Source organism: Myxine glutinosa, chromosome 1 (assembly GCF_964187855.1).
Source record: "Myxine glutinosa chromosome 1, kmMyxGlut1.1, whole genome shotgun sequence".
Classification (NCBI taxonomy): domain Eukaryota; kingdom Metazoa; phylum Chordata; class Myxini; order Myxiniformes; family Myxinidae; genus Myxine; species Myxine glutinosa.
The window spans coordinates 443,865,358-443,892,260 of record NC_136261.1 but is presented as its reverse complement, the minus strand read 5'-3'; the positions used below and the strand labels follow the sequence as shown (position 1 = coordinate 443,892,260).

General features: G+C 43.3%; 1 protein-coding gene across 5 annotated transcripts in view; it reads left to right on the top strand.

The window, feature by feature from the left end:
- Nucleotides 1–26,903, top strand: part of LOC137418381 (E3 ubiquitin-protein ligase TRIM7) — a 401,480-nt gene that overhangs the window by 21,919 nt on the left and 352,658 nt on the right. For all 5 annotated transcript variants that reach the window (XR_013621989.1, XM_078770829.1, XM_078770828.1 and 2 more), the window contains 4 exons: nt 6,599–6,882; nt 8,191–8,286; nt 13,684–13,920; nt 15,247–15,269. Coding sequence is in view for 4 of the 5 variants with exons in the window: in XM_078770829.1 (XP_078626955.1) it covers nt 6,599–6,882; nt 8,191–8,286; nt 13,684–13,920; nt 15,247–15,269 (640 nt within the window). In the remaining variant the exon portion in view is untranslated. The remainder of the gene's footprint in view (nt 1–6,598; nt 6,883–8,190; nt 8,287–13,683; nt 13,921–15,246; nt 15,270–26,903) is intronic.

Below are 26,903 nucleotides of genomic sequence, written 5' to 3'. Positions count from 1 at the left end.
TAAGGGAATTATGGGATGCAACAAATCTAATAATATGCAGATAATCTGTTATAATTAATTGTAACCATAAACAAGTTTATGAGATTGAAAGAGTGTGAGAAAGCCCTAATTGTGTAAAAGACTGAATTCAAAAATATTGTAGAGAAATATAAATAAATTACTCCTTCCTGTACATGTTTTAAGATTCTGTAGAGTTAGAAGAGCGCTGTCATTTCAAAATTCCAAAAGAAAATGTTACTTTGTCTTCGGGTTTTAATTTTAAAAGCAAATCTGTCTTCTTCTTAAATTGCCATTATTAACCCACCTTTTATTTTGGGGTCAGCGGGGGGAAGCTTGGCCAGGTGTTCATGAACCGGCTGACCAAGCCTGACGTTGGACTAGTTGGGGCAGGAATTTTGAATTTGTTCATGTTGCCGGCGATAATTCGCCTAATCTTCGTGAAGGACACCATGGGATCTTTAATACCCACCAACGAATCCTGGCAGATGGGATGCCAGTTTACCATCCATCTGATGGACGGCACAAACATTGATGGATCACCCCGCCTGTGAAATATAGCTGGGTCGAGAATGAAACCTGGCCTAGGCGGCTTACAGGTGAGTGTTCATACCTCTAGACCATCCTTCCAGCCCTAGAATAAAATATATTATCTTAAATGCAAAAAGAAAACCCATACCAAAATATCTTGTTTGTCAAAACGAAAAATATTAAGTCATAAAATTAGAAACTTGGTCGGTGTGTTGAATACAAAAGTACAAATTTAATAAGAATAGAACAGGTGTTGAGATCCAGTCGTTTTTATGTGGAAGTAAATTTACAGCAGGAGAGATTCCTAGAGAATTACATTTCCAGGGTTACTCTTTCTGTGAACAGGGAAAAAAACAAAATTTAGATCATAGTTTGCATAGAGTTGGAAATCATAGGCCTTTGGGGAGACCCAAAACTAGCTGGAGTTGTTGAAATTTGTATAAAACATTAATTGAGGCAAAAGGATGACTTTTAAAAATAAGAGGCTCGGAAGGAAATTCTGTACAATTTGTTTCTTATCCAAAATCTACCATGAAGAGAAAAGGTAGATCTAAGTTTTTTTGTATGAAAATAAATAGGAACTTGGGAATCCTGATTACAATACGTTGAACTGGGATCAATACAAAAAGGCCCAGAACATAGCAACCAAGGAAATGAGAATCTTGGGAAAAGAGTTTGAGTGAGGAGTGGCAACAGAAATGCATGAAAATCCACAAAAAACTTTTGTCACAAGTTAGAAATCAAACTCTTTGTTGAAGTGGAGTTGCTCCTCTTCTCAAGCAAGATGGCTGCTGAGCAGCAGAGCCAGATGAACAAGCTACACACTAAATAAATATTTACTCTGCGCTCGCAAAGCGAAAAGTGCGGTTAATAGATTAAGTGCGTACGTGCGTGTATGGATTTTTATACCTCCACCCCCGAAGTTGGGTCCATCCGTCCGTCCAGGCTAAACCTCGTTTTTCTCAGCAACCACATGTCCGATTGAGACGAAACTTTCAGGGTAGGTGTGACACCCATGCAGAATGTTTTATGATAATTGTGACGTCATAGGTCACGTGGTATGGCAGCCATCTTGGGTTAAAAGCAAATAATTAAAAAATTATTTCTCAGAAACCGCTGAATGGGATAATTTGAAACTTGGCACATTGTCAAGTACTCACAATGGGGGGAAAAGCATGATAATGATGACATCATAGGTGAAGTGGTATACCAGCCAAAAATGTTTTAATCGAATTCCTTATCCTAAAAATCTGAAATTGCATGCACATGATCTATGACATATTTGTATTGAAATATTAATTTATAACATCATAGGTCACATGGTTTGGCAGCCATATTGGATTTTACCTAAAACCTTTTAAAAAAACCATCTTCTCACAAACCACCAAATAAATTGACTCGGAACTTTGTGTGTCATTGACTCGGCATGGCGATTGAAATATGATCACGAAAACATCATTGGTCACATGGTGTGCAGCCATATTGGATTGAAGGAAAAGATTAAATAATTATATCTCTGAAACTTACCCTATCGATACGAAATTTTACAAATATCATCAAACACCATTGTTGCATATAGTTAGAAAATGATGATGTCGTAGGTCATGTGGTTTGGCAGCCATCTTGGATAGAAAAACGAACCTTATCTGATCAACACAAAACTTCACAAATGTGATCCCCTAGCATACAGATGCAGAGTGTACATTTTTAAAGGTCATATGCCACATGCTGTGGCAGCCATATTAGCTTGAAAGCCGATATTTAAAAACTCCCTTCTCTGAAACTGCTTCACCGATCGATGTGAAACCTGTCCTGTCTGTTGAAAATGTGATGCTTGAAAACAGCTGAACGGATTTAAATCAAACTTATTTATTTTTAGGACAGTGAATGAGGGCACCAACCCATTGTGGGACTATGCGGAGGCATATTGGTGACATGGTCGCATTGCTCTAGTTTAAAATTCATTTTCTTGGCAACGGTTGGTCCAATTGACTCAAATTTTTCTCCATAGCGTACGTCTACTCATGTGTAATTTTTAGTGATCGTTATGATGTCACGTGGTATGGACGCCATCTTGGAAAAACATTGCACCTCTATGTATCCGAAACCATTCAACAAAAAAAAATCGAAACATGGCTCATTGTAAAGTCCTCCAAATGGGGAATAAGATATTGTCGTGTCACCAACGATTAACACCGTTGGATGACAGAAAGCCAAAATGAGCTTACCTCTGAGGCATATACCCCTAACTTGGCGGGATTATTCCTTTTGGTGCATGCGGGAAGGGTCCGAAGCCTTACCTGCTCATACGGCCGCAACGGGGTTTCATTCCTCGATCCACAAACAAGGAAACGACGCAGGACAGGAAAGTAAAATGCAACAATAATACATTTATTAAAAGTAATGAAAATAACAGTGAAGGGTGTAGTCAAAGTAAAATTCCAAATTAAACTTCTCCACTCGGACACAAACCACAGACAGGGGGAAAAGGTAAAATAAAATAAACTAATGTTCCTTTTATAATTGGCCGAACTCAGCTTTACTGTTCCAGCGAGGGCATCGATTGAGTCAGCAGTTCAAAAGCGACCGAATCTGAGCTCCGGTCTCAATCCAACAATGGCGTGGAGACACTTTTTTTGCCGCACCCCGACTGTGAGGTAATCCGTGCCGGTGGTCCTCCTTCACCAACAAGGCTCCGATGATCTCTCTGGCGCACACAGACAATCGCACGTCGTCCTCCCACACAAAACAGTATGCGGCTGCCGTGACCAAAACCAGTACAAGAGCAAGAGGCAAATGCAACTGTCATCTTCAGCAGCCAGGACAAGAGAGAGGGAGAGAGAGAGCGAGAGAGGGCGAGAGAGGGCGAGAGAGGGCGAGAGAGGGCGAGAGAGGGCGAGAGAGGGCGAGAGAGGGCGAGAAAGGGCGAGAAAGGGCGAGAGAGGGCGAGAGAGGGCGAAAAACGTTTTTTTCTTCGGCTCTTGAATGTTCCTTCATGATGTCACTCTCTCCCAATCGCCTGAGCTCGTCGAATCGCTCCATCGTTCCTTCACCAATCACAAGGACCTGGGCATGGTTTCTCCATTACCTGGGCATGCTTGGGGGCAGAGTTTAATCTCCCATTCGTGAATTACACTGCTATCTAATAGCCCTGGCGGCATTGTGAGCGAATGAGTCCCATTACATCGCTGTTTTTATAGAGCCCTCAATGTCCTGGCTGGCCGATGAATATAAAAACGAAGGAAAAATTACAGGAGGCATTTAAATAGAGTGGAATTACCCTTATACTCTACCTAGGTAACACAAGCTCCACTCCTCCATGTGGAGACACAAAACACTTAGCCGGACATTTGACCCTACTTAGAAACATTGAGATTCTTCTTCTCAGCACATGGAGCATGCTAATTTACACAATATTGCCTTTCCTAAGGTATTTCATCCTTACCACTACAAACGTAACAATATGTTAATGAAGATGTCATCTCTGCCTTCATTATGACGTCATAATTCGACAAATACAAGGCTTGATCCGATCAGTATGATATTTTTTCTTCTCTTCGAAATTTTCACCATGGGAGTGCCTCCTCCTGTATAATTCTCCTCCTGCCTATAATTCTCCTTCTGCCTCCTCCCCTCAGATCGGCAGTCTGCAGCCTCCTCACTCTCTGCAGACCTGGACAAAATCACTGACTGGGCAAACAAGTGGAACATGTCTTTCAATCTTGACAAATCTCACTCTCTTACGATGTCTCTCCGAAAAGACCGACTGGACAACCCTGCCATCCACTTTCTGAATAATCCTCTCCAAGAAGTTCTGTCACTCAAGCTTTTGGGTCTCACTATCTGCCATGATCTTTCCTGGGAAAACCACATTTCAAATCTGGCCTCCAAAGCCAGTCGCCGACTGGGCATCCTCCATCGTGCGAAGTCCTTCCTTGGCACACCTGAGCTCCTCACCACATACAAGGCTTTCATCCATAGCTCAATGGAATACTGCTCTCCCCTCTGGGCTGGTGCTCCTGCCTCAACACCTAGCTCGTCTTCACGCTGTTGAAACCAAAGCGTTCAGAATCATTGGAATCTCCCGTGATGAAGCTACCTCCGAGGGCCTTTCACTTACTCACTGCAGGCAGGTTGGTGGTCTTTCTGTCTTCTACCGACTCCTCTCTGGCCTTGCTCCTCCAGCTCTCTCTGGGCTCTGTCCCCCAAATATTCCTAAAGGTCGCACAAGATCTGCCTGCAACCCTCTTAGGGTTAAACTGCCAAAATCAAGACTCACTGCTCACCTTCACTCTTTCATTCCTCTTTTCTCCCGCTTCTGGAACACACTCCCCCACTCCCTTCAATCCCACTCCTCCCTCCAGGTCTTTAAAACAGCTGTTCACCACCATCTCTTATCTTTCCCCATCCAAAACCTTGATCTGTTCTACCCCCGCTAATTTCACCCCAAATCCTCTTTTTTGAAATACCAATTTATTTCCTGGAAGTACTTGGTGTCCTTGTGTATATACTTCTCCCACCCCCCCCCCCATTCCCACGCCGCCTCCCCCCAAGCCCTCTCCCTCCCACACATTCCCGATGTCCCTCACAAATGTTGTGTTTATGTGCTTCCCCTTCTCTCCCCATCCTGTCTACCGCTCCCCTTTTTATACACTTTGTTTGTTTGTCTGTTTGATTTGTTTGTGTGATAAATGTTAGCTCTTTCACGAGCCTCGATTATGTATACAACAAAAAATAAAATTCATTAATGATAATTATGATGTCATAAGTGAAAAATTGAAACGTAGCTCATTGCAAAGAACTGCACACAAGGAATAGGTGTTGTTAACGATGACGTCATTGGTACCTCAATTATGACATCATTTGACAATTACAATGCTTAGTCAGATCAGTTTGAAATTTATTGAGCGTGGTCTATGCAACAATTATATTGGAGAATGTAAATTTATGATGTCATCAGTCATGTAATCTGGCAGCCATATTGGATATATTTGTACAACTGGCAGCCATATTGGATATACGAGCCTAAGTGTACAACTGCCCCCTTTTTACATATATAAACGAGAGCGGCACTCGGTAGAGCGCATACCTCCACCAGGATGAACAGTTTGCATGTTGTATCCACTGATAGGCTGGATAGGGAACAAGACCTGAACCAACATGGAATTGGCTTGTTCTTGTCACCTCCCAACACTTGCAAGTTTTGTCATAATCCATCCACAATTTTTGAGATATCGTGCTATTTATAGTTTTTAGCCCTATCACTCAATGGTGAAGAATCATTAAAAAAAATTTAAAATCTCAAATCTGGATCCATATCCGGATCCTTAAAAAAAAATTGCAATCATTTCGTTCTTGTCACACACCCAACCTGCCCACCAAATATCATCCGAATCCATCCACATGTTCTGTTCAGATATCCTGTTCACTGTCAAACAAACAAACAACAGGGGTTAAAACAACCTCTGTCCATCGCAGGTGGCAGAGGTGAACATGGTTATTTGTGATAAAAAGACACCTGTTGGGTGATTCATGTCACACATTTTGTAAATCATAGCAGTCTTTTCCTAAAATTATGGACTAAATTGTCTCTGATGACCATGATGTTTTATCCCTAATGTCTTTTTAATGTTTACCCATGTCCACAAAGAGATTGTCTTTATTTTAATATCCCACATGCACGTGTTGTCGTCTTTTTAGATAACTGAATAAAAAATTTTTTTTGGACATTTGTCGTTGAAAAAGAAAAACACATGATGGCGGTTTTAGCCAAAAAATCAGCAACTGCGGCAATTACGAAATCGTTTTTCATAATCAGTGCAAAATTCTGATTCACAAATCATCCGCAATCATCCTGGCCTCGGACACATGATTAAAGTGCCGGAGCTCTTGCGCTATAAGCTAATTCTAAAATACACCATTTTTAGACTCTAATGAGTTTGTGTTGTTCATCTCATGACGTATCACTTTTCAGAAAGCAAGTAAAATGCAAAAGTTAATTTATGAATGCATAATAACCACTCTTAGATATTCATTGGCCATTAAAATTCTCCTTGATTTCCCATTTCAGGAAACGAGAAGAGAATATGTGAGAAGTGTGGCCAAGAGGCAGCCAAGAGATGTGTAACTTGTGGGATTCTCTGCTGTGATCAACATCTGAAGCGTCATCAACAGGAAGGGCACAACCTGATGGATCCTGGAGTGAAGATTGAGAAACTAAGATGTACTGTGCATGGAGACCTATTTAAATTTTATTGCATGGATGACTGGAGCTTGATTTGCCCAAAGTGCAAGGATGGACAACATAAGGAACACGAAGTTGTTCCCATGGGGACTGCTCCTAATAAACTAAAAGTGGGTAAATCGGTGAAAATATGGTTATTGTATATACGTATATTACATCCATTCTACAGTATATTTACCTCCACCACCAATGGTGGACAGAGGTTATGCTTTCACCCCTTTCGTGTGTCTTTTTGACTGTCTGTTTGCCTGTGAGCAGGACATCTCAAAAAGTTATTGACGGATTCGGACGAAATTTTGTGGACAGGTTGGGTGTGTGACAAGGATGGATTAGATTTTGGTGAGGATCCTGATCTGGATACTATCATTTTTCCAGTGGTTTTCCACCATTGAGAGATAGAGCCAAAACTATATACAGCATAGCATGATATCTCAAAAGGTGATGAACTGACCATGATAAAACCAGGTGGGTGAGTTGGATAGGTGACAAGAACAAGCCAATTCGATTTTGGTTATCGTCCGGCTGTAGGACTGACCTTTCGGTGGGATACAAAACGTAAACTGTTCAGCCTGGCAGAGGTTTGCACTCCACCGAGTGCCATTCTAATTCTTTATGAAGTAAGCTTGTATATAGGCCTCAATTTATTCTCCTTTTGATTCTCCATTTCTGATCAGCTTATGTCATCGTAACAGAATATTTCTCGAGTGAGACATTTCTGAGAATGAGTGTATCATGTTTTGGTACCAACGTTAATCAACTGTCCAACTCAAACAGGTTTTATTAGCACCAAAGACACATCAGAAACAGCACACCGGTTTGCGACCATTCCCCTCCACTTCCCAGCATCTGAGTTCTTCCTTATTCTTTCCTTCCCTCTTCTATCCTTCATACAGCTGATTGAGTTATCTTCCTTATATCCAGGACATATTGTGCTTCATTACAATTATTTATTATATGCTGTTGTTGATCTTTCATCTGGATAGAAACAGTAATAGGTAATGTAGAACCTTTTACAGGTGACCACCTGATAAAGGATGATGGAGTTTAATTGTTGATTTTAAATTACCATGAGAAGGCTTCAGGGATTATAAAGTGTTTCGTGCTCAAAATGTTCACCAAAAGGCAGAATGTTTGACCCTGAGATGCCTACAACTCTGACATGAAAGGCACGGAATATGGAAAAGCAGCCTGAACTTGGGGAAGATGAGCAGATAATTGTTCCTTGAGGAAAGCATGTGACCTGGGGTGGCTTGGGGAGAGCAGTGCTCGGAGAGGGCAGGAGGAGCAGGGCCAGGTGTAATTTTGGATAAAATTGAGAGGCCTCCATCTTGGTGGTATGAATGTGACTATCCTTGGAGAGTGACGGTTTCACCACAGAATTGTTCATTTCTATTCTGTTCCTTCCTTATTCTGTGCAGGTCGTTTTGGCTGAAAAACACTGTCGGGTATTGAAGTCAATTGAGAGCAATGAATCTCAACTACACGAGGTTCAGGAGGAGGAAGGGCAGACACAGGTAGGGAATACCAAGGAATAGCTGTTATTACAAATAAAAACATTATCCTTTGGTAAAACTGTAATGTTATTCCTTGGGTGGAAGTCATTTTGGCCCAATTTGCATAATCTTGTTAACATCTCGGGTAACCTCTGTCCCTTTTCACACTCAACATTAACCACCTCATGAACCCAAGGTTATTTCATTCCATCACCACTCAGGTCTAATTTTATCAACTCAACTGATCAGATTTGGATTCTTCCTCAAAATGCTTTGCAGATGCTCTTGAATTTTGGAACAGTAAAATTAATTGATTTATTCACTTTCCTGCAAACATCAGTGGCAGGACGAGACAAGGTTGCACACTCGGCGATGATCAATGGACCACATGGCGTTAGTCTAAGATAAAGTTTATCCAAATTTGCTGAAGGTTTATTTATTGTACATTTCTTATATACCCATCACATTCTCTTTGTATGAGTAATGAAGAATGTGATGATGTAATGATGAAAACCATTTTAGTGTTTTTGAAACATTACGAAGAGGAGATGAACGGATTTTTTTTTTTGGGGATACAACATCGAGGCTCGTGAAAGAGCTAACATTAATCACACAAAAAGTCAAACCGACACACAAAACACAAAAAATAAAGGGAGCGGCAGACAAGATGGGGAGAGAGGGGGAAGGACACAAACACAACATTTGAGCGCAGGGACATCGGGAGAAATGTGGGAGGGGGAGGGCTTTGGGGGAGGTGGGAGAGGTGGGAGAGGTATAAGACATATGAACACTGCAAGGACTTCCAGGAAAGAAGTTGGAATTTCAAAAAAGTGTATCTGTGGTGAATTAGCGGGGGTAGAAAAGATCAAGGTTTTGGATGGGGGAAGATAAGAGATGGTGGTGAACAGCTGTTTTAAAGACCTGGAGGGAGGAGTGGGATTGAAGGGAGTGGGGGAGTTTGTTCCAGAGGCGGGAGAAAAGGGGAATGAAAGAGTGAAGGTGAGCAGAGAGCCTAAATTTTGGCAGTTTAACCATAAGAGGGTTGCAGGCAGATCTTGTGCGACCTGAAGGAATATTGGGGGGACAGAGCACAGAGGGGAGCAAGGCCGGAGAGGAGTCGGTAGAAGACAGAAAGACCACCAACCTGCCTGCGGTGAGTGAGTGAAAGGCCCTCGGAGTTAACTTCATCGCAGGAGATTCCAATTCGGATTGCGTTGAGAGTCACACGTTGGCTACGAGAGCGGAGGATGTCAGTCAGCCATTCATGTGGGTTGCCCTTGGATAACATAGGCAGAGAGTTTGGAGAGTAATGCAGGATGCCAGACTGTAAGAAAAGCACAAGATATATCCAGAGAGATGGCCCTGATCTTATTTCTGACATTGAGGGCCTCCATCCATTGTTGGGTGAGTTGAAGCAGCATGTCCAAGGTGGAGTGACCTGGTCTGAAACCAAATTTGGTGATTTGAGATGAGGTTGTCAGTGAAAAGAAGGATTTCATATCAACTGATTCCATGACCTTTCATGACCTTGCTGATGATTGGAAGTAAGATGAAATTTGGTGGAAAGGTTGGGTGTGTAACGACTAATTGATTAAATTTTGGTGAAGATCCAGATCTGGATATGATAAATAGGTATTCCTCTCCATGAAATGTATTATTGTTCAAGATTATTGTTCGCCCTTACCTTTTATTCCGCCACTTTTTTCATGTCCGAAAACTTTAAAATCAACGTTCTCAGCAACTGTTGGTCCGATTGGCACGAAATTTTCACCAAGTGATTGGCTAAACATGTCGTCTTTTTTTACTGCTAATTATAACGTCATAGGTCACGTGGTATGGGCGCCATCTAGGGGAAAAAACCTTCAACTTTGCCCCTCTTCATTTCTGAAACGGTTCAATGGAAAAATTGAGTCATGGCTCATTCTAAATAACTCTCTATTGGAACCAAAAATATGTATATTTAGGATATTAAAAGTGCTAACCTTACAAGGTTAGAATTCGACAAACAGAATCCTTGATGCCACGAATATGATATTTTTTGTGCATGACCTAAGTGAAATTTTTTTTTAGGGCCACCAACATTTTGACGTCATATGTCACGTGGTTTGGCCGCAATATTGTTTTTCGTGAAAAACATTAAAACCCATTTTTCTGCGCAACGGCTGAACAGATTGAGCCCAAACTTTGCATGCATAATCACATACCCATGACGAACAAAAGGCTCAACGATCATGATGTCATGCATCATATGGTTTCAGAGTTATGCCGTTTTTAAGCATAACCTTTAACACCTATCTCCTCCCTAATTTTTGAAGATATCGAGTGGAAACTTTACACAAATGCTCCCCTTGTAGGGTAGTTAAAACGTTACTTGGGAAGTTGCAATAAGTTAAATTTTTTGGCCGCAATAGCTAATATAATTGAACGAAAATCTTATAAAGCTTCTATCTATTGAAGCACTGCATTGATTGACTTGAAACTTTAATTTAATGTAGCTGTCATCAATCGGAGTAAGTGTTTAAAATGTCAACATGATTGTTTATACCGTTTGGAAGCCAGAAGTCATTGTTGTTGGAAGGAGAAGAAATGCAACACTTTTTCTTCTGAGGCCATCTAACAGTGTGCCACTGCCATTTTTCGGATTTATTTCCTTTAAAAATCATTTTCTGTGCAATACATGCACCGATCGACAGGAAATTTTCACTATAGGAGCGGCTCAGGATGTAGAATCTTTTAATGGCAAATATGATCTTGAATTTGTTGTTATAGATCACATGCTACGGCTGCCATCTTGGAAAACCAGAATAAATTTGCACCTCTATATCTCAAAAAGCGCTGCACAGACAAAATTGAAACATGTCTCATTGGAATAACCTATCCATGGAGAATAAACCTTGTGAATGATGATGTCATATGTGCCTCAATTATGACGTCATAATTCTACAAGTAAAAAACTTCATCCGATCAGGATGAAATAATTTCTTGAGCATCATCTCAGTATAAATAGATGCAGAAAAAAAAATATTATGACGTCGTAGGTCATGTGGCTCGGCCACCATATTGTTAAGGAAACAGCCTTAAAAACCACTAAAAAAACCTTTCTCCTGAACAGGTCGAGGCCAAACTTTACATGTATGACCGTATACCCATGACGAACAAACGTCTGGGGGCTTTGACGTCATAGGTCACATGGTTTGTGAGCTATGATGCTTTGAAGTAGTAAAACTTTAAAACCTATCTCCTTCCTCATTTTTGACCCTATCGAGTGGAAACTTTACAATTAATTTCCAATGTGAGTGTGAGTGCTAAAACGACCTTTTGGAATTTGCGATAGGTCACATGGTTTAGCGCGATAAATAATTCAATGGAATTCTTAAAAACCTTTTGAAAAACCTTTTGTACCTACTGAATGGCTTTATTGATCAATGTGAAACTTTAAAGTCATGTAGAAGGACTCAAGTGGAATAAGTGTATATAATTTCAACATGATTGGTTGCTCGGTTTGGAAGCCATTAATAATTCAAGGGAAATATTTAAAAAATTAATTTCTCTTGAACTGCTTGACTGAAGAATGTGAAACTTTAATCTCATGTATACATCATCACTTGGAATAAGTTTTTTTAATTTACACATGATTGGTTGTACGGTTGGGAAGGTAGAAGTTGTTATTGTGTGTCGAAGAAGAAACACTACATTTTATCTTCTCCAGCCATGTGACTTGTCTGTGCAGCTTTAATTATGATGAAAGTGGGGGTTGTGTGAAAGCAAATTTGTATCACAACGGGGTTGTATCAAAGCAGGGTTGTATCAAAGCGGGGTTGTATCAAAGTGGGGTTGTATCAATGCGTGTCCAATGAAAGCAGGGTTGTGTCAAAGCGAGGTTGTACGAAAGCAGGATTGTATCAAAGCGGGGTCGTAGCAAAGCGGGGTTGTATCCATAGGTGTAGTTTGACTTCTCTATTTGGGGGGAGCAATGGCTTAATATTAAAAATGGGTAGCAAGGTCTGACTTCCAAAATTACTGTTTGTTAGTGTAGTTACAGTGTATGTAAAATCACAAATTCAGTTTACGTTTATTATTGTTACTCACGTTTAAATACGGGATGTTTTTATCTTAATTGTAAGATACTGAAAATAATTAAGATGGGGGAATTGCCCGCCCTGTCACCCCCCAAACTTTGCCGGTAGTTGTATCAAAGCGTGTCCAATGAAAGCGGGGTTGTTATAAAATGGGGTTGAATGAAAGCGGGGTTATATCAAAGTGTGTCCAATGAAAGCATGTCCAATGAATGCAGGAAGGTGGAGGAAACTGGTCATCACTGCCAGCAGTTATAAAGTTGCAGTTCTAGTTTAAGGTATTCTTCACCATTGAGAGGTGTGGCCAAAAACGATACATAGCATGATATCTCAAAACGATGTGGATGGATTATGATAAAACTTGGTTGGTGAGTTGTTTAGATGACGAACAAGCGATTAGATTTTGGTTCACGTCCAGATCCAGATCTGGCCTTTTAGTGGGATACAAAACGTAAACTGCTCAGCCTGACGGAGAAATTATCTTTACCATGTGCCTTTATTGTTATGTAATGTCGGATTTCCAAGCAGATGGAAGTTGACCTTGGCCCAAGGGCAAATGACATGGAGAAAAGGGCAGAGAGAGAGAGAGGATCCAAGAGCAGCAAAGCAGGTTTTTAGGACACCATCCAATCCAGTAGCAGAGTCAGATTCTAGAGTTGAAAGAACCTTCTCCGTTTTCTCCGGTGCCAAAGACATAGTCCAGAAGCAGTTGGGTATGACAGGAAGGATGGATAACGAGAGTGAGGGTAGGGGACATGATATTTGGAAGTAAACACAGAATTGAGGCATTTGGTTTCTCACGAGTTTAGCCTTCTCTTGTGTGCTTCCTTCTATCTTGGCCACTTCTCCTCTACCTGTGAGTTAGCTAATATCACTCCCATGCACAAGAAGGGTGCAACTATAGACCAGTAAGCCTAGTTCCATTTCTGAGTAAGGTTATGGAATCTGTCATTGCACCATACAGGACTCCATTCCACTGCCAGGCAGACAGCGGATGTTTTGCTCTCTGAGGAACTGGAATTGATTAGACACACACTGGGCTGACAATGTTGAAACCCAACACATCTTGTCACCATGGAAGAATCATCAAACAAACTCACCTATCAATATTCCACAGTCGGGAATAGCTTCGATCTCTTGAACTTCAAGGGCTGCTGATGATCAGCCCTGACCCAGGCTTAACATTAAATACGTCGACTTCATTTTCCCTTTGAAACTTACTGCTGGAATCAGTCATATGATTCTGTTAAGATCACTAATTTGTCCTTTTTTTGTTAGTTTTCTCATTTTATTTGAATATTTATGGTTGATTTTTAATATTTCAATCAATAACCCCTCTCAGAACGCAGGCAGAGGTGCTGAGGACCTGCTGGAAAAAAGGCGAAAGGAGTTGTGCCAAATAGTAAATGAAACTGTGGATCTGATGAAAGGTCAGATCAACAAGAGGAAAATGGAAAAGCTTTCTCTTCTTGGGAAGCAGAAAGAGAAACTGGAGCAGCAGAATGAGTCTCTTCATCAAGAAAAATCCTCACTGCAAACAGCACTCCAGGAGGAATTGGATACCGCTTCGTTTCTGCAGGTGTGGTTTATCATAAACATATTACAAATATTCTCATGTTTAATATTTCCAGTTCAGCAGAGTTTGGCAGGATAACCTTGAGATCTGTGCACCCATTTCTGAGCTGTATAATCCTGTGTTCAAATGTCAACCCAGATATAAATTTTCACTCTGGTGTATGAGATCATATATTTCGTCTCCCTGATATCCGCCATGCCATAGTAGCTCTCGAATGGATACCACTAGAATGTTATAAATTGAATGTTATATTTTGAACACAAATAGGATCACAGGTTTGTGGTTTTACCGTACTCTGGCTCTAAATGTGTCCCAATCGCACATCTGCCTGCCTCGCAGTCAAACAAAATCGAAAATCATTCCAAACAGGAACCTCACTGTTTATAAGGATGTTATAAAGGACACAAACAACAGGCACGAATAACTAATGCATTGTGTTACATAGGGTGATGTAATAGACTCTGGGTAAAACAGCGGTAAAACCTGGAATTTATTTATTGAATACGTCTTTATACCTTTATTTATATTGAATTATATACTTGAACACTGCGAACATAAATTGCCTTCATAATACTTCGACTAACAATGATATACAGTATATTTATATGTAGCATCAGAGGGCATAGCAAGTGAGACGGTGCAGTATCAGGGGTGAAGAAGAAGCCACCCTATGGTTGTACGATGCTGATTGATGCTGTGTTCTATGGTGATCAATAAAGTCTCCAGCTCCTAAACTGTGACTCAACATCGTCTTATTGCAATGCAAAATTGTGATGTATAAGATTGTTAAAGTAACAATAAACCTCCGGATTTTTTTTTTTTGACGATCCTAAAAATCATTATTTTATTAATATTGAAGTATATAATTAAACACTGCATGGGGTATCGTGTTCTATGAACTCTCTTGTCTATACTATAAGAGAGCGGTGTCTTAGGGGTCTGAAGAGTTTTAGGGGTCTTATAAGGGTCTGAGGCCTGTCAAAGGTCTGATGGTTGTCAAGGGTCGAATGGAATAAATACAGATACTCACATTCTGTGCAGACAAACAGGCAAAAGGACCCAAGTGTGTAAGTGTGTGTGTGTGTGTGTGTGTGTGTGTGTGTGTGTGTGTGTGTGTGTGTGTGTGTGTGTGTGTGTGTGTGTGTTCTAATATAGATTTTCCTTTGTTGGTGTAAGGAAGTGTTTTCGGCACACACAAAAAAATAGGAAAAAAACCCCCCAAATTGCCTCTGGGCAACGCCGGATACTCCAGCTAGTATTTGATAAATGAAAAGAAACATTCATTCATTCAAATATCTTGATCTCATTCTTTGTTTTCTTTATTTTCAGGGTTCCAAGGATCTGCTAAAAAGGTGAGACTGCATTGGTGTCCGACACATTATCAGCACATACAGTTGTTTTTACCCCATTCGTGTTTTAAACATTTGAAGATATTTATAATCCTCACCTTTTAGAATTGTTTTCACTTCACGAAAAGATATTCACCAAAATGTCAAACTTAGTCCCCCTGATGTTATGTCCCACTTTACGTGGGTGTACGTGGAACAGTCACTGTACCTTGAAGGAAAGAAAGGTTAGTCACTGTACGTTTAAACCCACTCTCTATTTATACCGGGTGTTTCAAAAAGAGTGATAAAACTTTCACGTTTATTTAAAAAGAAACAGAAACCTCAGGAACGTGAACCAAACATTTATTGAAAGCTCATGACATGGTATTTTCTATCACCGAATGCTATTGCAGTGAAGTGACTGCTAGAGTTAGTGAGAGCACTTGGTCTGAAATTGGCATTTACGCAAAATCCGTGTAATTGACGTTCTCGGTGTGTAGCCCTCCACGGTTCAGACAGGCATTGTTCCTGACTCCAAGGTTCTGTCCAACTTTCCTGTAGGTCTCAGGTGGCACTGTCTGGAGGTAGTCTAACACCTCCTGCTTCAGATCATCCAGTGTGGCAGGGCAATTGGCGTAGACCGTAGACAGAGCCCCTGGCAGCCCCCCAGAACGAGTAGTCCAGAGGGTTCAAGTCTGGGCGATGGGGTGCCCAGTCATGAGCGGTACCCAGGGCAAAGAGGCGGTTTCTGAAGAGCTGCTGCTGCAGGAAAGTGATGGCGTCACCAGCTGTATGCGGGGGTGCACCTTCCTGTATAAACCAGATCGTGCTGAGCTGGTTTGGGGTGACCTTTTGGGCTAGATCATTATGGAACTTCTGGAGCAAGGCCCGGTGGAGCTCACCGTTGATCCTCACCGTACTGCTGTTGTCATTCTCAAACCAGTAAGGCCCAAGCATTCCCTATCTGCTATTAAAGGTGTAGAAGCATGTGACCTTAGGCCCTCTCAGGTACCTCTCAGTGATCTCCTCATGTGGTTATGCCCCCCCCACCCCCCTCCGCCAGAAAATGTTGTTGTGGTTGTTGATGGCACCGTTCAAGTGGAAATGGGCTTCATCACAGAACCAGATCAGGTTGATCCCGTTTGGGTGCAGCTGTTTAGCTAGAAATCGCAGTGAACAAATACCACGCCAAAATCACCACATCCTGATAAGGAAAGCAGTAAAGGTGAAATAACAAAGACATGGCAGGACGTCAAAGTTGTATCAATCTTTGTGAAACACCCTGATAAATTCTCCATAAAATAGCTTTCGTTTCTGGCTTCTCACAAGGCAGACAAGGCCCGCTTGGCTCCGCCAAGGATAAAAGCTTCCTGTCAGATTAGTCTGTCCATCTGTTGTTGTTTTTGCTGGGTTTTCTTTACTTTATGTTTCCATTGCTGTTCTTTCTGAGTCTTGAACGTCTTTATTTATTTATATATTATATATTTATATATATACATACATACATACATATATATATATATATATTTATTTATTGTTGCAGTTTTCCGAAGCCCATTCCCTTACAAAGGGGGAGATTAAGCCCCTTTTTCTCTTTGGGTCTTCAAAACCGCAAGACTGAGTCGCCGCTTCCGGGCAGATGAGGAAAAGGGTTTCAGGACAATTTCACGCGTACCTTGAGTAGCAACACCGCAGCGGTAGCGGGGATCGAGTCTCGCACGAACCACGTGTAATTGAGTACACCCGAGCGGAATGCGTACCACGTGACTCGTGCTATTACCTTTCTATCGAACCCGATCAGAGTGATCTAATTCGTACCATGCGAGGTTAATGATGGAAAACACAAGACGGTCGAATCAGAAGGAAGAACAGATTTATTTACACTAGTTAGAATGATTTGGTAGAAGAAGGGACACAGGGCAGAACTTAAGCAGTCTTACTTATTCCCCAGACACGGGCCCGATCACTCACACGGGGAAATGGAAGAAGAATGTTCGCGTGCCGAACGCGCATGCTTCGGTCACTCCAGGAACAGCTCACCCAGTCGTGGCCCCCTGGCAGTCACAGCACGTGTCCTAGCGAAGGCAGGCAGGTGGGAAAATCCTCACAGCGTGTATATCGGCAAAGGCAGGTGGAAGGAAATACGCGTGTCTGTGGCCCGGCATGAGTCGTCTTTTACAGAGCGATTAATACTGCACAGAGCACGGGGAGCAGGGTAAAGTTCATATACACGGAGTTATTCAGTTCCTCCGATATGACTCGACACAACGCAATCTCACGCGCGTCTTCTCACAACTCCGAATCGTAACTCATCTCACCCGAACTGCTCTCTCATAACTTGTCTCAGCACATCTCCTCTCATAACTCATAACTGAGGTGGGGGGCTCTGGGCACAGGGTTATATCGCCCCACCCTAGCCCGACTCAAACTGTCCAAACCCCGCCTTTTGCCGCAGTGGTAAGTCACTCCCCTCGAGCCCTGATTGGCGGCTCGCGCTTACCGACAGCTTCGCCTTCCTTCGGCCCTGGTCGACTTGTTCAGGCCTGCCTCGTTGTATTTCACGCCAAAACCAAAAGCATCGAAGCATCATAAGGGCACCTAATTTTCACTATCCTACTCAACGCAAAACTATGACAGGAAAAGGACTACGCTTACATTTATGAAGAAATAACTGAACTATTGCGAGGCTACATGTTGTAGTGTAACTAACTAGGAGGGGAAATTAATCTTTATTATAAAACCACAAAACCGCAACAATATATATAACTATATCTATATACAGTATATATCTGTGCAGTGTCTGTCTTGTCACTGAACTACTTTCTCAAACTTTTGTGAAATCATACCAAACTTCTGGTATGCACATGTTTCTCCCGTCGGTATGTCCTAAGGGTATTTTCGTTGAAAAAATTTCCAACCTTTTTTTTGGGGGGGGAATTTATTTTTTTTCAACTTAAGTTTTCAACTTCAATTGTTTATAAAATGTGAAATCACGTATATTACAAATACATTTGTGCAAAATAATTGTTTGAATTATGATTGGTTTAAACCACGACAAAACGGCAACTCGGGTACAGTCATTTATCTATATATCTACACATCTGGGCAGTGTCTGTGTTGTCACTTAACGACTCCCTCAAACTTTTGTTTCCGTGGTTGTGAAGTGTTTTTAATAACGTTTTGGTGGTTTAGAATCAAGTGCTGGTGAGGTATTTTGAATATGTGGTGGTGAGGTGTTTTTAAATGACGTGGTGGTGAGGTGTTTTTAAATCACATGGTGGTGAGGTGTTTTTAAATCACATGGTGGTGAAGTGTTTTTAAATCACATGGTGGTGAGGTGTTTTGAATTACGTGGTGGTGAGGTATTTATAATTACGTGGTGGTGAGGTGTTTGTAATTATGTGGTGATGAGGTGTTTTGAATTATGTGGTGGTGAGGTGTTTTTAAATGACGTGGTGGTGAGGTGTTTTTAATTTTGTGGCTGTGAGGTGTTTTTATTACGTGTTTTATGGCTGTGAGGTGTTTTTCATTTTGTGGTGGTGAGGTTTTTATTACGTGTTTGATGGCTGTAAGGTGTTTTTATTACGTGTTTTATGGCTGTGAGGTGTTTTTATTACGTGTTTTATGGCTCTGAGGTGTTTTTAATTTTGTGGTGGTGAGGTGTTTTTATTGCGTTTTATGGCTGTGAGGTGTTTTTAATTTCGTGGTGGTGAGGTATTTTTAATTTTGTGGTGGTGACGTGTTTTAAATTACGTGGTGGTGAGGTGTAATCATCCCAAACTTCCAGTCTGCACCTTCCCCTCCCCTATGTGTGTGCTGAGGGGTTCCTTCTTGAAAAAAAAACATTCAACCTAAATCTTCAACCTAAATTGCCTATAAAAATGTAATATCACAAACTCAACAAATACATTTGTGAAAAGTAATTGTTTGTATTATGATTGGTGTAAATCATGACAACACATTATCTCAGGTACAGTCATTAGCCTCAGCTAAAATAAGCCCGTTCCTCAGTATCGACGCTTGGTGAGGCGAGCGCAGAGTATGTATAAATATATATATATATATATATATATATATATATATATATATATATATATATATATATATATATGTATGTATATATGTATGTATGTATGTATGTATGTATATATATATATATATATATATATATATATATATATATATATATATATGTATGTATATATGTATGTATGTATGTATGTATATATATATATATATATATATAGATATATATATATATATATATATATATATATATGTATGTATGTATGTATGTATGTATATGTATGTATGTATATGTATGTATGTATATATATGTATATATATGTATGTATATATATATGTATGTATGTATATATATGTATGTATATATATGTGTGTATGTATATATATGTATATATGTGTGTATGTATATATATGTATATATGTATGTATGTGTATATATGTATGTATATATATTGTTACAGACGCGGTTTTAGATGTTATATTGACCGAGCGGTGGTGTATTTAACCGCGTCCGAACAGTTACTCCCCGATTAGAACCCGATTCCACCCGACGTTGACCAGATCGCCCCACAGATATTCAATCGGGAAACCTCTAAAGCGACCGAAAGAGAATGAAAAAGAAGAAGAAGAATACGGAGGAAGAACAGATTTATTATACACACACAAGCAATGGATGGAAGAAGCAGTAACACAGCGAATCGTTAACTTACACTATTCATTTTTACTTAACCCCAAGACAACGAGCAGGACAGGACGTTCACACTTACACAGGGGATATTGCAGGCAGGTAGGGCTTGAGGTGGATTGCTTGAGAGGGAGGCAAAGTCGGAGGCAGCAGCTCAATTCCTCGCGGTTTTGGCGGGAAAACCCTCCGTCGCGTATCCGCTGCGGTAGACGTCACGCGCTGGTTCGGCACACCTGCTCCTCTTCTTGTGGTGGAGCCGTCTCCCTCCTTTCAGCGCGTCTCTCCAAAGCTGGTTTCCTTGCCGAGTACCTCTCCTCTTTGGCTTGGAGCGTTTCGCATCTCACCGCTCCTCTTGGTGCCGCCTCTTTGCTCATCTCCCAGGTCATCTCCCAGGTCATCTGGTAAAGCAGTCCCTTACAGTCGCTTTTATCACCTCGGGCGGAATTAAGCCGCCGGCTCCGAGGGCACACCTAACGGGTCGCTCACCGCGGTGCTGATTGGCTGTTAGGGCTGGCTCACTCCTCCCCTCTTATGACGAGGTGGAGACACGCCTTTCTTCTCCGAGATTAGCACATGGGCAATGGCGGCCTGCGGGATTGAAAACAACTCCCCTTTTGAAAGGAACTTTGGAGAGCGGAGATGTTTGGGGAAATTGGAAGGGCCTACGCTTATTTTGTTTGATACAATGCAAAGTCAATCTAGTGGGAAACACATATTTAGCCTACATGGAATAAGGAAATACACTATTTAAAAGATATATCGTGACCTGCGTGTAAGTTTCATGGAATTAACTAGGAGGACGGCTGCGACCATTATTTACATTAACAGGGTGTTACCATACTTTTGTAACGTTCACATTGTAACGTTTCAACATTCGTTACACTGCACCCTCCTTTCTTCAGGCCCGTCCTCGGGCCTACCAAACTTTAACTTAGTGTGACACGTAGGTGTAATTCCCTCTACAATTAACCTGACCCTGAGTGTGACAATCTTAAAACACAAATAAGTATGTCCCCCTATAGCATTGCACCCTGTCTAACAGACTCAAGCCCACAGCTAACCGAATTATGGAATTATTCTCAAACGATACATTTACGGTGGGGAGCATTATTTACAATGACGTGATTTCTTATTTACAACGCAACCCAGGACCTGTGTTTTTTTTTTTTTTTTTCCTTTTTAGGGAACAAGAAAAAAAAAAGAAATTCCTGTTGGGAGGGAGGAGACAGCACGCATTGCATCGATGCACCAGTACCAATACCACCAAAGCACCACAAAGCACCAAAAACACCACTCGGTGCGCAGTCACCATAGTTCTTAATAAACACAACAAAACAACAGGTGGTGGTCTTCACTTTCTCTGCTGGGCCGATGTTCTTCCCGACGTCTTCTGGCTTCATGCGGCCTATTTGGACATAATAAAAAGCACAACTTGTGTTCGTTTTTATTTAGGGCCTCAGGGGCCAACTAAGGGTGGTCCACCTGTTTGGCATAGGTGCCACCTTACCGAGGTCCGCAAGCAAGATTCCCTGGCCACTATGGCCGGTCTCCAACAGAGGTGCCCTGCCCCAGAACCTGGGGTCCATCAAGTGGTACTTGGCCGCAGAACAGCGGTCCATAAAGTGGTACATCAACGCAATGCATGCTGGTTCTGGGAATCTCGGGCGCACAATGGCCACCTCACGCACGCTCCCCTCGGCACCCAATGGCGCACAGGTCATGTGGGAGACAAAAGAAAGACAATTGAGCGAGGGGTAAGGTCACAAGGGTACACGTCAATAAGGCAATGCAAGGCGAAATGCGTACGGAGGGCGAAGTGAGAAAGCTCGTCCCTACCGTACGTCACCCCCCTGTCACCTACCCTACCCTTGCCCTTACCCCATATGTACAAAATCTACACATTACCAATTCATCACTACTGTCACGTCTTCCCCATATTTCCCCTATACCAAATTCGTCACCACAATTCCTCTAACCAAAATTTGCCATCACCCAATTCGTCATCAATCCTCATAAGGAGGCAGAGATGGAACATCAAAGCACAATGTCACACCCACGTCATGATGCGTCTCACAATCCAAACATTTGCATCATAAAAAATAATCAAAACATGGCATGGTGTGGAGTACCTGTCACCTCAGGTGAGTGGATGCAGATGGTGCGAGGAGATCCTTCATCCTAACTATTTGCTAAATGACTTTAACACACTTTACACTACCCGGGGTCTTTCCCTGCCAATCCATCGGCCAACTTACACTATGGGTTCTAATAACCAATTCCCATTGACCAAACTGTGGTGCTTCTCAATTTGGGGTCTCACTCCCCCGATTCATCTCCCGGTGCTCTCGCACAATTTCTGGGCTGCGACATCTAGCTCTCCCAACAGGTCTACCCACCTGCACACCTCCACCACTGTAGTTGCCACCCGAGCTTACCTAGCTCCTCACCCTAACCTATCTAACTGGGGCAGGCCCCTCCTGGCTCTGTCACCCCACTCGGTGCCCTCTGGCACTGGGCTACCCGGTTCCGTCCTCCGGATCCTCGGGCCCCATCCACAACAACTACTACCGGCTCCCAGAGCCCACCTGCGGCCTCACCTGGCCGACATCCTTACAGTGGTGGAGCGCCCAAACAACTACACACACTAACAGGCTACACGCCCAGCCATTTCCACAACACTAATGCACCCATCCAAATACCATTCTGTCACCCGCACCACAGATGCCAATATCCAACCACAATTTACCTGTACCCTCTACCTAACACTTACACTACCCGCCCCGGGTATCCGTGATGGGGGTGCACTCTTCCCCCATTCACACCTTCGCACCATCCACTCCACTCCACAATTTCCACCATTCTCACTCCACGACCATCCATTCCAATACTCCAGATATTCCACACTACCATTTATTCCACACAGCCACATACACCTGTTGTTGCACACCTGTGCCCTCACACCTGGTGCCACCTGCACCCTCCTTTCTTCCTGGACCATTTGGTCAACACAACACGCAATCACTAACACTCACTCATACACTGCTCCATCCACCTGTTCAGTTGCACACCTGTGCAATCACACCTGTTCAATTCTCACCTGTTCAATCTTCACACACACGGCATCATCTCAGCTAACTACTCCCTTCTGAAACTTGCGCTTCCCAGTCGTCCCTTTAAACTATTGCGCTCCCACGTCATTATCATCCACACTAATCTACCTGCGTCCCCACTACAGGTATCAGTCACTAACTAATCTTAACGTTACCTAATGTCATCTTCGCTAGATCCCTACCATTATCCAAGCCCTCCCTGGCTCGGTTGTCATAGCCACCCCATAAACTATTGCGCATTTGCCCCCACTTCTGTGAGGGATGGTGGATTTGCCATCCCACCACATCGGGGGTCTCTCACTACCAATTTTGCACATCAAATTTCAACAAATCAAAAATTTGCCAATCACTACCCATCATCTGCCAATCATTACTGCCAATCCTTGGCCAATCATAAAATTTTGCTTTTTTTCTAATTTCGGGGCCAAAACACTATCCTCATCACCCGTCTACTTATTACATCCTCTCGGTGCGCCAATTCCCTTCTAAAGCTCGGCTTCGTACAGCCGAGCCATGAACGCGGGTTCTTTTGTGCCAGCGGCCGGATACGTCCCGCATTCGTGGCAGGGACGGGGGCTTACCCGGGCCGAGATCCCACGCACCACCTCGGCGTGGAGCCATCCAATGTCCCGATCTCGACCTGCCGGCATGTCTCAATAGCAAGTGGTCGCCATGACGACCCTTCCTATCGAGCTGCCCGCTCCGCCTAGTGGAGCCCGGACGCGGCCGTTCCAAGCGAGGCACAGCGTGGATCGCGTATGGCGGTTCTTTCGAAACTGCCGTGGTTCGGATCCCCGCTGGTCCTCGCGGCACGCGAAGCTGCCCGACGCGCACCGAGGGCCCGATTCGGCTATAAGTCGTTCTAACCTCTAACCTGGTTACCGTCGATGCTTCACCTGGACGCTTACATGCATACGCTACCCCTTTCTTGCTCATACATGTAGCCGTTTCCATGCTCCTCGTACCTTTCCTTACACACCTCGGTACACTCATTCCGCTCACCGACTTGGTCACACACCTGACCACCGAACACCTTGGCACACATTCGTTGCTCGCACACCTCACCAACACACCTTTTCGCGCCCCTTTCTCGGTCACCTCCTTTGTGACAATCACAGGTGTGCTCTCACCCGCACACCCAACCACGTGCCTCACTACCAATTCCAGCGTGCATTCCCACTCACGCTCTACCATTCCAGGTGTGCATCCTTCCATTCCAGGTGTACATCCTCGCTCACCTGTCACAACCAACTCACGCTCCTTGTCACTCTCACTACTCTCACCTCCACTCTCGGCTCGGTCGCGCACTCACCCTTACTCTCGACAGCACACTCTTTCCTCATGCACCCGTCCGTTACACACCTTTCTCGCGCATCCTCCCGCGCACACTTTTTCGTTACTTCCTCCGTAACACTCACCACACCGCGCTTCCCTGTGCTCCCTCGCACACACGCTTCGACCGACTCACTCTTGACGGCACACTCACTCCTCGGCGTGCACTTTTTCCTCACACACCCCATGGTCGGACATTCTCGCACACCTCTTTTTTCGCACACCAGACCTGTCGCGCACTTCACCAACGGCCTTTCACGAACACCCGGATCCAAACCAATCCCCAAGCCGACTGAAGTTTTCCTCACATCATATACATTGCCACTCACCTCCGTACCTCGTCTCCGCTCCTCCTTTGCCACCTGCAAACTCTTTATTTGGTTAGTGAGCATCACATTATGAGTTGAGCATCGACCTTGTACCAATTCCATTACCTCCTCCTGGATTTCTCTTTTAGTTTCTGTCCGTCCCTTCTTAATTTCACTCACCTCTTCTTCCACTTCCTCTAATTTTTGTTTAACCTCTTTTATTTCTCGGTGCGTCTCCTCAAGTTCGTCCTCTAAGGCTACCGTGACCGTCTCTATGTGCTTCCTCACCTGCCGGTCCTTTGTCTCCATTATCTCTGTCACCTCGTCCACCCTCATTGTCAGTTCCTCACGTACCATCTGACATTGCCTCTGCGTCGCTATTAATTCGTTTTTAATGTCCTTTTGTGTTGCTTTCAAACCCCCGATGATTGCAGTGTTCTTTTCCACTTGGTCCGCTAGTTCCCTTTGTCCGACTGTCAGCTGTTCTACTCCCTTCGTCAGATCTTCTATTCCCCCTTGTAACTTAGCCGTATTATTTCTCACCTCTTTCTCCATACGCTTCTCACCTCGCTTTACCTCCTCGCGTAGCCCCGAAACCTCCTCACTTACCCCTCGTCGTATTTCCTCCATCGCTTTTGTAGATGCCACCCTCATCTGTCCCAATTCATCCCTCTGAGCATCCAGTTTGGTTTCTACCCCGATTTTCACCTCCTCTATCTGCTCTCCCATTTGTTTGATTTCCCTGGCAGATTGTTCCCCTATTTCCCGCAATTTGTCCTCCATCCTATTTTCTAACCCCATTAACCCATTTTCACCCCCTCTAACTGATTCTCCTGGGCAGCCATTCTGTTTTCCACCCCCGTTAACCCATTCTTTACCTCCTTTATCCCGTTGTCTAACCCCTCACCGGTACCCCTCGCTTCGTCCCTCATTACCCCCATTTGGTTTCCCATTACCCCCATTTGGCCCTCCAATCGCTCACCCTGAGCATCCATCCGGTTCCCCATTACCCCCATTTGGCCCTCCAATCGCTCACCCTGAGCATCCATCCGGTTCCCCATTACCCCCATTTGCCCCATAAGGGCCCCCATCATTCTGCTTTCCATTTGTTCCATACTGTCGTTTTTTTTCTGCATTTCCACCATGAATTGGGCCATGAAGGCTTGTATTTGGGCCGCGCTCATTGGTTCCGCGACCGCCTCAACCACTGTGCGCGGAGAGCGCCATTTTGTGCGTCTGAAACCTCCGCAACCACATTGCCATTTTTCTCCTCCTCCCTTTCCTCCACATACATTTCCCCGAGGTCCTGGGTCGATTCCACCCTGTCTATCTCTCCCACCGACATCCGATCGCCTTGATTGTCCATGGCGCGATCTCAAAATTCGGGTTTTATAAAACAAAATAAATTTCGGCAGCTTGTAATTTTGAGCGCGTTAAGCGCGCTTCGGGTCCGATTTCGGGTCCGATCTCCCTCCTCGACACCAATTGTTACTCTAATAGTACAATTGGTGTTCCAAAATTTGGGCCTAACAAATTTAGTCCCAGGTCCGAATCCAACTCCTGACAACCAATTGTTACAGACGCAGTTTTAGATGTTATATTGACCGAGCGGTGGTGTATTTAACTGCGTCCGAACAGTTACTCCCCGATTAGAACCCGATTCCACCCGACGTTGACCAGATCGCCCCACAGATATTCAATCGGGAAACCTCTAAAGCGACCGAAAGAGAATGAAAAAGAAGAAGAAGAAGAATACGGAGGAAGAACAGATTTATTATACACACACAAGCAATGGATGGAAGAAGCAGTAACACAGCGAATCGTTAACTTACACTATTCATTTTTACTTAACCCCAAGACAACGAGCAGGACAGGACGTTCACACTTACACGGGGGATATTGCAGGCAGGTAGGGCTTGAGGTGGATTGCTTGAGAGGGAGGCAAAGTCGGAGGCAGCAGCTCTCAATTCCTCGCGGTTTTGGCGGGAAAACCCTCCGTCGCGTATCCGCTGCGGTAGACGTCACGCGCTGGTTCGGCACACCTGCTCCTCTTCTTGTGGTGGAGCCGTCTCCCTCCTTTCAGCGCGTCTCTCCAAAGCTGGTTTCCTTGCCGAGTACCTCTCCTCTTTGGCTTGGAGCGTTTCGCATCTCACCGCTCCTCTTGGTGCCGCCTCTTTGCTCATCTCCCAGGTCATCT